Here is a 12,119-nt window from a genome sequence, read left to right on the forward strand (position 1 = left end):
TTGTATAACTTTGGAACCACTGCCCAAAACAAGACATAAAATGTTGCCATTCCCCAGGAACATCCCTCTTGGCCTATCTGAGCCCATCCACTCCCAGACAAGCAGCCACTCTCTGGTTTCTGTTAGCAATGTGTTTTGCCTGTTCTTAAACTTTACACCAGTGGGGTCATGCGCTCTTTTGGGTCTGGCGTCTTCCCTTCCACTTAATTCTCTTGGGATTCACCCATGTTGCTTTGTGCATCATTAAATATTTGATTTTGCTTCTCTATTTCTGAGCAGTATTTTGTTGTATGAATATTTCATGATTTGTTTAGCCATTTTCTTGTTGATGGCTACATGAAGTGTTTCTAGTTTTTGGCTATTCCGAATAAGGCTCCTGTGAATATTCTTGTCCAAGTCTTTGGTGAAGTTTGTTTTTGTTCACCTGGGTGTAGAATTGCCGGGCTAAAGGATACGTGTATAGTTTTCTTTGTAAGATATTGCCGGACAGTTCTCCAAAAGGATTGTACCGTTTTGCATTCCCACCAGTAATCTTTGAATATTTGCTCTGTATCCTCATCAGCATTTAGTATTGTCTGACTTTGTAGCTATTGTACTGGGGGCAAAATTAGATCTCTTGGTGATTTTATTTTGCAGTTACTGGATGACTGATGATACTGAGTACTTGTTTATTTTTTTGATTTGCCATTTGAAAAATGTCTGTTCAAATCTCTTTTTCATTTTATATTTTGTTGTCTATTATTGATGTGTGTGGTATCTGTGTGTATGTGTTTGTGTGTTTATTCACATAAATATATGTATTTTTTTGTGTCAAACACAATTTTTGAACATTTTCTTCCTGCCCCTGTTTATCCCTTTTCTTAATGGTGTCTTTTGGTGAGCAGAAAGTTTTAATTTTGTTGAAGCCTAAATCATCGTTTAAAAAAACAGGGATTTTCATTTTGTGGCTAAACAATCTTTGCCTAGCCAAAGGCCTTAACAATGCCTGCAGTGTCTAATGTCACAGCACTAGTCTCGTGGCTATTTAAATAAAATTAAACATTTACTTCCACAGTTGTGCCAGGTGTATTTCAAGTGCCCAGTTGCCACATGTGCTGAGCCAGGTTGGACAGCTCAGAAACAGGTTTCCATCACCGCAGAAAGTTCTGTTGGGCACCACTGTTTCAGAAGCTTTATGCCTTTGACAGAATTCAACATCTATTTATGATAAAATCTCTTGGCAAAGTAGGAATAGATGGGAAGTTCCTTGATCTGATAAAGCTCAGCTACGAAAAGTCATAGCTAACCTTATACATAATGCTGGAACATGGAAAGCTTTTCCTGTAAGTTCAGGAACAGACGTGGATGTCTCTTCTTGCCATATCTGTTTATTATTGCACTGGGATTAGTAAAGCAAGAAGAAACAATTTCAGGTATAACGATTGGAAAGAAAAACTGTATTTTCACAATGTGATTTGTATGTAAAAAACTCTCCTGAATCTATTTTGTAATTTATTTGAAAATAAAACAAACATAAAAGGAAACTTCAATTGTCTATGTACACATAATTGAGAGAGGGAATTAAAAGTACATAGAATTACAGTATGGTACAGTACAGTACAGTTTATGGTATTATCAAAAAGTCATAGGCCGGGTGTGGTGGCTCATGCCTGTAATCCCAGCACTTTGGAAGGGAGGCTGAGGTGGGTGAATCAGTTGAGTTCAGGAGTTTGAGACCAGCCTGACCAACATGGTGAAACCCCATCTGTACTAAAAATACAAAAATTAGGCAAGCGTGGTGGTGGGCAGCTGTAATCCCAGCTACTCGGGAGGCTGAGGCAGGAGAATCTCTTGACACTGGGAAGGAGAGGTTGCAGTGAGCCAAGATTGCGCTTCTGCAGAGCCTGAGTGACAGAGTGAAACTCTGTCTCAAAAATAAATAATAAATAAATAAAAATAATGAGGAATAAAGTTACTGATAGATGACTGAAAATTGCAAAATTTGCTAAGAGAAATGTAAAAAGACATAAATAATTGGATAATATATACCATGGTCATGTATTGAAAAATAAAATACTGCTTGAATGTGTATTTCAAATTATAGTTTGAACACAGTCTCAATGAAAATTCTGTATGCTTTTGTGAAAAAAAATGGACTAGCTAGTTTGAAAATTTATGTTTCAAAAAGTCTGAAATACTGAAATAATATTTTAGAAGATCAAAATTTCAAGATTTAAACATCAGTAACCAAGATAGTATGGTATTGGCATAAGGACAGACAAAAAGATCAGAGGGAGAAAATATAAAATACAGAACAGATTCACAACAGACCTTTGATTTTGTAACTGCTGTTTTCTTTTAACAGCATAATGACAAAACTGGCCTTTTTTTTACTGTAGTGATGAGGGAGTTCTCACTTTGTGTATTGAACTGCTGTGCAGTATTTCATTGCAGGGATGTATCACCAATTATTGAACTGGCTCTCAAAGGTTGGGCATTTGCATTGTTTATGTATTTTTACTAGTCAGATCATGCGGCAGTGAACATCATTTGATTCATTTGTAATCGTTTCTGTAGGACAGTTACTAGAGTTGGAATTCCTGGTGTCAAAGGATTTTAATAACCTTAATTATAATGATATTTCCAACAGATATTATAATATGTATTTCCACTTTACCCTCTAAAATGTTTTATGCCTGGCTGGGTGCAGTGGCTCATGCCTGTAATTCCAGCACTTGGGGAGGCTGAGGTGGGTGGGTCACAAGGTCAGGAGTTCGAGACCAGCCTGGCCAATGTGGTGAAACCCTGTCTCTACTGAAAATACAAAAATTAGCTGGGCATGGTGGTGCGTGCCTATAGTCCCAGCTGCTCAGGAGGCTGAGGCAGGAGAATCGCTTGAACCTGGGAGGCGGAGTTTGCAGTGAGCTGAGATCATGCCACTGCACTCCAGCCTGGGCAACAGAGCAAGACTCTGTCTCAACAACAACAACAAATTTTATGCCCATTTATCCAACAGCAGTGTTATGATATCCCAAAGTTTGTCTGTACTAGGCAGAAATTTATATTAATTTTCATGTATTTATTAATGAACTTGATTAATTTCATACATTTGTAGATTTTTAAAAACCTTCTTATCTTCTCACATTCCCTAAAACTTTGAGTAGATCTATTATCATTTGAACTTTCTGGTTATTTGAATTATAGTAAAGTAAAAATAGTTTATTAATACATTTCCCTTCATCTTTAGCAAGGAATTAAAAAAACCTATCTATGAATTAAACACTGAAAAAATATATATGTATTTTTTATTATACTTTAAGTTCTAGGGTACATGTGCACAACGTGCAGGTTTGTTACATATGTATACATGTGCCATGTTGGTGTGCTGCATCCATTAACTTGTCATTTACATTAGGGTATATCTCCTAATGCTATCCCTCTCCCATCTGCCCCCTCACCCCCCCACCCCACGACAGGCCCTGGTGAAAACACTGAAAATATTTATGAAGCCATGAATTAGCATTAAGCTTCTAATATATAGTTTATTTATACCAACTGTCTATAATTGCTTCTGTAGTAGGATGAAAAATTTACAAATAATTTTAATCAATTTTTTTGTATTCTAAAGTATGTAAACTTTTTTTTATCATGGAAAAGATGTTAAATGTTTTCATATTAGGATGTTACTTGGTTTTAGATCCCAATTTATAAATAAATAGACTAAGAGTGTAGTAGTCATTATGTTTTTAAAACTAAATGTTTTTGGGAATCTTATTAGGAAATGTAAAAAATATTTTAAAATCTTCATGTGTCCATTGATAGTATTCTTACTGTTCTTATATATTGTTTATACTCTTTTCTATAAGGATTTTTACAATATTTATTAAAAATTTAAGACTGCTTCCTATTTGAAAAACTTTGTAAAATTTTAATTTTCAGCGTAAGAACTCTAGTTTTAGAAAATCAACTAACATGAATAAAAGTGAGATGCTCTCCAATAACAAATACTATTTCATGCCTTAAAAAAAAAATGTTGTAAAATACACATAACATAAAATTCACCTAATCATTTTATTTTATTATTATTTTTTGAGACAAGGTTTCACTGTTATCGCCCAGGCTGGACTGCAGTAGCGCAATCTTGGCTCACTGCAACCTCTGCCTCCTGGACTCAAGTGATTCTCCTGCGTCAGCCTCTTGAGTAGCTAGGACTACAGCCATATGCCACCCTACCTGGCTAATTTTTGTATTTTTTCTAGAGGCGGGGTTTCACTGTGTTGGCCAGGCTGGTCTCAGATTCCTGAGTTGAAGTGATTCTCAGGCCTTGGCCTCCCAAAGTGCTGGGATTCCAGGTGTGAGCAACTGCACCCGGCCCCTACCTAATAGTTTTAAAGTGCAGTGTTGAGAAAATCATCACCACTATCTACCAGAGAATATTTTTGGTGTCATGCCTTTTTGAAAACATTTTTTTGTGTCTCAGTTTGTCTGTAATGAAAATCTCTTCGATTTTATTGTTTAACCTTCGGGAGGCTAGTGTTTTACCTGTCAAAGTCCTGGTTTCCTCATCCATTAAATAAGATAATACCGCCTCATAGTGTGTGCTGTAGAGGCTAAATTAGATAACGCATTTCACCTGCTTAGAACAACATCTACACTTAGAAAGTGCTTATTAAATGCTCAGCCTTTGTGCTCAGAGAGAGATTTTATCAGGCGCATTTACTGATTAGGAAATGTTTTACAGGCCAGGTGCTCACGCCTATAATCCTAGCACTTTGGGAGGCCAACGGGGGTGGATTGCCTGAGCTCAGGAGTTCGAGACCAGCCTGGGCAAACGGTGATATCCCGTCTCTACTAAAATACAAAAAATTAGCTGGGCGAGGTGGTGTGCGCCTGTAATCCCAGCTACTTGGGAGGCTGAGGCAGGAGAATCGCGTGAACCCAGAAGGCAGAGGTTGCAGTGAGCCTAGATTGTGCCATTGCACTGCAGCCTGGGTGACAGGGTGAGACTGTCTCAAAAAAAAAAAAAAAAAAAAGAAAAGAAAAAGAAAACGTTTTACAGATATTCATAGACTGATAGATGGAAACCATATAAAAGTAACCTACTTGTGTATTTCCTTAGCAGTTAAGATTTGAGATATTGTCCTTTCCTGAGCTTATTTGTGCGTGTTTGCATTGTGAATAGGAAGCTGACAAAAGTGTTGAAGAACTACGTGGACGGTGCTGAGAAGCCGGGAGTAAACGAGCAGCTGTACAAAGCCATGAAAGCGCTGGAGTCCATCTTCAAGTTCATCGTGCGCTCCAGGATCCTGTTCAATCAGTGCGTACCTGTCCCCTGCACGGCCTCTCAGAGGACTGGCAGGAGATCCTTCACTTCTTTCCTTCCCCTTCTCTCGGCCCCTTATTCTTTCCTTTCTTTTTCTCCTCTTTTTCCCCTTGCTTTCTAGGCTGAGAGAGCACTACTCGATAGGGATCCTGGGGTGGGCTGCGCACTCTCTCCTTACCCTCCCGGGTCCCTGCTGGTGCTGAGGCGAGAGCCCTGTTCCTCCTCTGAGATGTGTGCCTGTGAGTCCAGCCTTGGCTCCTGAAAGCATTCGCGATGGTGCAGGTGCAGTCCTGGGCATCTACCGAGGGCTCAGAAGCCCTTTTCAGAGTATCTTTATGTGGCACAAAGCCCCAAAAGAACAACAACAACAAAATAGGCCGGGCGCGGTGGCTCACGCCTGTAATCCCAGCACTTTGGGAGGCCGAGGTGGGTGGATCACGAGGTCAGGAGATCGAGACCATCCTGGCCAACATGGCGAAACCCCGTCTCTACTAAAAAATATAAAAAAGTTAGCCGGGTCTGGTGGCGGGCGCCTGTAGTCCCAGCTACTCGGGAGGCTGAGGCAGGAGACTGGTGTGAATCCGGGAGGCGGAGCTTGCAGTGAGCCAAGATCGCACCACTACACTCCAGCCTGGGCGGCAGAGGGAGACTCTGTTTCAAAAACAAAATACATAAATGAAAACAAAACAACAATGAAAAGGCAAAACCAAGTGAAACTGCCTCACTTGGACAGACTCTGGGATTTCCTTCTCTTTTCCTCAGTAGAGTGAAATTTCATTTCGGGAGAAGTCTTCCCACATAGGGTATTTCCATGAGGAAGGATACTCAAGTGCTGTAGCCTAGTGACATTTTTCACACACTGTGTGGATGCACTTATGAGTGATTTTTGAGCTTTAAAGTAAATCGAAGGGTTAAAGGGGAACAAGAAGAATATAAATGTATTTATTACCATTGAACTGTATACTTAAAAATGGTAAAGATGGTGAATTATATCTTTGTATATTTTATCTTAGTAAAATAAATTGGGGTATTTGTGACTTGATTATTTTATAGAGAGCCTTAGTATTGTATAGATACAGATGCAGGTTAAGAGCTGTGCTAAAATGAGAACTTTCTAAGTTGGCCCACGCCTCTTCACTGTATGATTCAAAGGATGTGAAAAGCAAGCGTATTGAGGGTGTGGTGTGCAATTTCACTCCCTCTGCTTGGTTTTTTGGGGGATGGCTATTTTGTGGGTGACCTGCCATGAGTGATGTCAGTGGATGTTGGTGGTCCTACGTTGTTATTGTTCTTGTTGTGAGTTCCACACACAGATGGGGTTCATTAACCTGTGTCCCTCTGAATTAGCAAATACATTTGCCTTTGAAAAGCGTGGTGCCCTTGTAACCGATTAGCGAAAATCAGCGATTGTAAGTGTGGACCCACATCAGTGCCTTCCCATTTCCTCCTCACTGCGTTTTCGTTTGTCTGAAGCAGTCATGTCCAGAAGGACCCAGGAGAAGGGGAAAGAATTCACAATCTGACCATTTGTCTACCATGTTAGAAATAAGGACAGAGCAACAAGTGATTGACTGTGTGTTGACCTATCGAAGTCATAAACAGGGTGGCAACCACCAGTGATGTGAGACTGAAGTGTGTTTGTGTGCACTCTGGGGTGCCCATGGTTAAAACCACAATCCTCGTGCTGCCATTTTTGCATACAAAGATGGCATGTTTGAGGGCATCATGGTTTTATCCTTGACTTAGATATTAAAGATACACCTTTTTATTTTGCTTATTATGGATATGCATGACCTTTGGTGTGGATTGAAGCTTTCCCTCAAGGGTCTAAGTTGTCATTTATTTGCTCATTGTCAGGGTGAAACACAGCATGGTAAGCTGGGTTATGTTTTCTTGTATTTTGATTATGTTTCAGTACAGTTAATTCTATTTCAGTAAAGTTAATTCTATGAAAATGAACTTCCTGGCCCCCTCTGCCTTGCTCTTATATTTTCCCCACTGATTTTAAATCTCTGATGACACTAAACCCAAATCAGTACTAGGATGGGAGGATGAACTTGAAAGATGTTACAGATTTTGTCGTGTTTTATTTGAAAAATGTTAATCTTATGCAGTTTGTGATCAATATGACATTGACTCAGGCATTTGATGATCTGCATATTCTCACCAGATAACACTGCTGACTTTCCCTTTCATTCAGAGGTTTGTAATTCAAACGATCGTGCATTGATAATCATGGTGTTGGCCGGGTGCGGTGGCTCAAGCCTGTAATCCCCAGCACTTTGGGAGGCCGAGACGGGTGGATCACAAGGTCAGGAGATCGAGACCATCCTGGCTAACACGGTGAATCCCCATCTCTACTAAAAAATACAAAAAACTAGCCGGGTGTGGTGGTGGCGCCTGTAGTCCCAGCTACTCGGGAGGCTGAGGCAGGAGAATGGCGTGAACCCGGGAGGCGGAGCTTGCAGTGAGTGGAGATCAGGCCACTGTACTCCGGCCCGGGTGGCAGAGCGAGACTCCGTCTCAAAAAAAAAAAAAAAAAAAAAAAAAGATAATCATAGTGTTTCTACTATTGTAGTAAATGCTATAATGCTGCTTTAGAAAAGATTGAGTTACCCAGGTTGACCAGTAGCAAATTATTTCTCTGCCTCTTTCTTTAATCTCCTTCAATTTCAAACTACAAATGGCACAAAATCTTAGATTCATGGTCTGTAATTTTTTTTTCTTTGATGTCTAATAGTGCTTAGGAATATGATTGGCTGCATGTAATAGAAAAACCCCATTTATGTAACTTAACCATATGGGGTTCACTTTTTTTTTAGTCACATAATGTGCAGCCTGGAGGAAGTGTTCCAAGTTCATGCACTTGCATGAGGACTCTGTCCTGATGTCCTTGGCTCCTTTGATCTCTCTGCCCCACCATCCTTAGTGGGGTCTGTTTATCTCCTAATCCTAAGATGGCTCCTGTCCTTCTCAGCATCAGCTCTGCGTTCCAGGTGGAGGAGAGGGGAAGGCAAAGGGGAGACAGCTGTGCCAACTATTCTCCTTCGAAAGAGCTTCCCCATCCCTAGAAAGTATGGTGTGCTTTCATCTTATTGGCCAGAACCATGTCACATGACCACCCTACCCGCAGGAAGCTGGAAAGGATTTTTAGATGGGCTGATTGATGCTTTCTACAAAACCAGAGTGATTTTAGTAAAGAAGTTAGGGAGAAATAGATAATGGATGGGCAGTTAACATTCTCTTCCTCATACCTTCAACCCAGAAGGTCTGTTCTCTGAGAGCTTCCCTAACTCATTCTGGGTTACTAAATCTTACTTAACTAGGCTTTGCAGAGCCTTTCTTCTCCATTAGTTTGGGAGTCAATCTCTGAGACTTCTGCCAATAGTATCTCTTTGGCTTTAAGTTTCTCTTTAGGCCCTAAGTGATCCACTGGCATGGTTTAGTCCTACTAGGCTACATAGAAACTGACTGAAGTACTCAGCTGCCCCTTGTGTTTGCGACAGGAAGTGTTCAGTGCTAAAGTCGTCTGAATGCCTGCATTCTGGTGGTCAGCAGCATGGCACAGACCATGATCCCTCTGCCTGCCTTTGTCCTGGTGTGGACCCAGCAGGAGCCACGCATGGTCCACAAACTGAGTTTCTTTGCTGGGGTAACTTGTTTGTTAGAAGAGTGGAGACTGTCGAGGACACAAAGTGGTCACAAGACAAGTTGTAGCAATTGTTACAACTCAGTGAGGCTCCCTAAGCCTCTGAGGCCATTGTCTGGGCATTCCTGACTTTAGCTGACCAAGTACTGCAGTGATTCTGGAGATCCTGACGATGCTGCTACTGCTCCTGGTCATGAGGATGATGATGATTTGAGACAGGACCTCCCTCTGTCACTCAGAGTGGAGTACTGTGATGCAGTCATAGGTCACTGCAGCCTCAAACCCCTGGGCTCAAGCCATCCTCCTGCCTTAGTCTCCCTAGTAACCAGGACTACAGGCAGGTGCCAGCACATCTGGCTAATTTTTTGTAGGACATGGTCTCACTGTGTTGCCCAGGCTGGTCTCAAACTCCTGGCCTGAAGCGATCCTCCTGCTGTGGCCTCCCAGAATGCTGGGATTCCAGGCGTGAGCCCCTGTACCCCACTGATTCTGGGGAGGTTGATACTCATGTTCCTTCTCTCCCTCCCTTTTCTTCCCTTCTTCCCTAGCTTCTTCCTTCTCTCCTTTTTTTGTTCTTTCCTCTCTCCATCCCTCCTTTTTTCTCTTCTTTGTCCCTTCCTTCCTTCCATGAATACTTAATGAGCATTTGAGCCCCAAGTGTATCCCAGACTTTCATAGTTTGACTTTATTATTTTTTCTCTGAACATTTCCTGAATGTGGATCCTGGCTGCCTACCCTGATTCCGGAGGGGAGAGAAGGACACAGCGTTCTTTGAGACGTAGAGCACCTAGCTGCGTTGTGCAGAGACAACAAATACTTAAATTTAAATCTGTATTCTGAAATGGCTGAGAAGATATTTCATAGGTTTTATGAGAGGAGAAAACCCATGCCCTTAGAATATTGGATGGTAAGGCAGACGTCTTCTAGTAATCCCTCCCCTTCTGTCCTCCTCACCCCAGCTCCCCATCATCCCACCACAGCATGTCAGTTGTTACTTCATCTGTGCTATCACAGGTCTGAATTGTAGATGAAATCGTTTTCCTAGCTGGTGTAGGCTACTTAAAGGAAAAAGAGCCCCACGTCCCACGCAGATGTCTAGAATGTCTGATCCGTGACAATCTCCAAGCGTGTCTCCTGTGTGGTGCTGTCAGAGGTGGGGAAGAAAACAAACTAGGACTCTCATCTTCTTACCTCCAGCATGTGTATTACCTTGAGAGAAAAACAATTGTGCTCACAGCTGGAATTCATGAATGTGTTTTCCTTTTTGCAGTTGGGATAAACTTTTGAGATCTTATTTTTCTTTTGCTTTCAAAATGGTCTGCTGTGTTTTCCTGTAATTCAGTAGCCTTGTTAAATTCCAGGATAATTGACCATAATTATTCTTCCAAAGAACAAAGAGGTGAAACTTTGGAGATGAAGGTACTGAAGCTTATATTGTTAACTTACTATCTTTCTTGCTATGCAGTCTTATATTTTTTGTTTTGTTTAGAAAGCTCATTTTGTTTTGAAATGAGAACTACAGTTTAAAAGCTATGGCCCAAAGATATTTGATTCCTGGGGAACCCACTGAAAGATTCCTGACAGCCAGGGGCACTTCTCCACTGGTTTTTGTTTGTCTGTGTTTTCTGTGTGGGCGGATCGCATTAACTAGAAAGCCAGAAAACAGATATCCTGCATCAGACCTTCAGAATCAAATTACTAAATCTAGTTATTGCCTGCCTCCTCTTCTGGGTTTCTTGCGCTTCGTAGAGTTTTTGCCTGTCATCTGGTGTTAGCTTTATAAATAATTAGTTATTGATCATGAATAAGTTGTACAGACCTTTTTGCTCTCATTCCCTGGGTCACAAAATAGAATGTAGTTAATAGACAAAGATCCTGTCATTCCTTGTTAATGAATACTTATTTAAGTAGAGCTAGGAATGAGCAGATCTTATTCATCTGTTTATTGATATGTTTCTGAGTTGTTTTTTCTCAGAAAAAACAAGTGGCTGTCCCTGGTTTGTCTGGGAAAACAAAAAGGGAAGATTCTAGAGACTTTCACAGTGATCTTTTGTTACAGAAAGATGCTTCAAAAGGATCACTGCAAAATGGTATGTTCTAAACATGCTGGTTGGTACAAGATAAACTGTTTTACATTTTTATTCATGAGGTTCTGCAGAATTTTTAAAATATTAAAGATTCATTAATCATGCTTTATAGATTTTGAAGCTGTGTTATTGGGGGCATACAGATTTAAAATTGTGATGTCTTTCTTGTGGATTTATTCTTTAATCAATATGAAAAGTTTCTCTTAATCTTCTGGCTGGTATTTGCATGGAATACCTATTTCCGTTCTTTCATTTTGGTGCTTTCTGTGTCTTTATACTTAAGGTGTGCCTCTTATTAGCAACATATAGTTGTATATTTCTTTAATCCAGTCTGACATTCTTCTTAATGGAGCATTTCATCCATTGATATGTAGTATAATTAAGTAATATGTTAGATTTATATATATTATTTTTACATTAATTTTCCCTTCCCCATCTGTGTTATGTTCCCCTTTTACTCCTTTTTTGCCTTCTTTTATACCAGTTACACTTTTTTTAATCATCCCATTTTCTGATTTCTTAACATATTATTTGAATATTCTTTTACTATTATTTTTAACAATTATCCTAGAGATGGTAACATGCATGTTGGACTTGTTTTAGAGTATTTCAAATGATTACTCTTACCAATCCACTGATAATGCTAGATATGGCCAGAGAAGTAGCACACTAGGATTGCCATTTTCTTCTCTTCTGTTTATATTATTATTGTATTTCAATTCTACATATTTTATATTCCATAAGACATTACTGTTATTTTATACAGTTAGTATTCATTTGATGTGTTTTATGTTTGTAATTGTTTTTCATCCTTCAATTTCACTTTTCCTTTGGGATCATTTTCTTTCTGTAACTCCCTTGTATTATTTCTTTTAGTATTGCCCAGTTATGGGGCTGTTTGTATGAAAATGATTTATTTCATCTTTGTGTTTGAAAGATATTTTCACTCACTATAGCATTCTAGATTGGAAGCTATTTTCTTCTTCCATATATTATTCTATTCTGTTTTGATTTTCTTCATTTATGGTAAGTCATTAGCTTTCAGACTTATGGATACATCTTTGAATTTAAATGGTATTGT

The 12,119-nt window shown here is 39.8% G+C and overlaps 1 protein-coding gene across 2 annotated transcripts in view; it reads left to right on the plus strand.

The window, feature by feature from the left end:
• The window catches only part of DOCK1 (dedicator of cytokinesis 1), a 540,207-nt gene that overhangs the window by 135,859 nt on the left and 392,229 nt on the right, over positions 1–12,119 (plus strand). For both annotated transcript variants that reach the window (XM_025396230.1, XM_025396231.1), the window contains exon 22: positions 5,162–5,296. In XM_025396230.1, the coding sequence (XP_025252015.1) occupies positions 5,162–5,296 (135 nt within the window). The remainder of the gene's footprint in view (positions 1–5,161; positions 5,297–12,119) is intronic.

Source organism: Theropithecus gelada, chromosome 9, assembly GCF_003255815.1.
Source record: "Theropithecus gelada isolate Dixy chromosome 9, Tgel_1.0, whole genome shotgun sequence".
Taxonomy (NCBI): domain Eukaryota; kingdom Metazoa; phylum Chordata; class Mammalia; order Primates; family Cercopithecidae; genus Theropithecus; species Theropithecus gelada.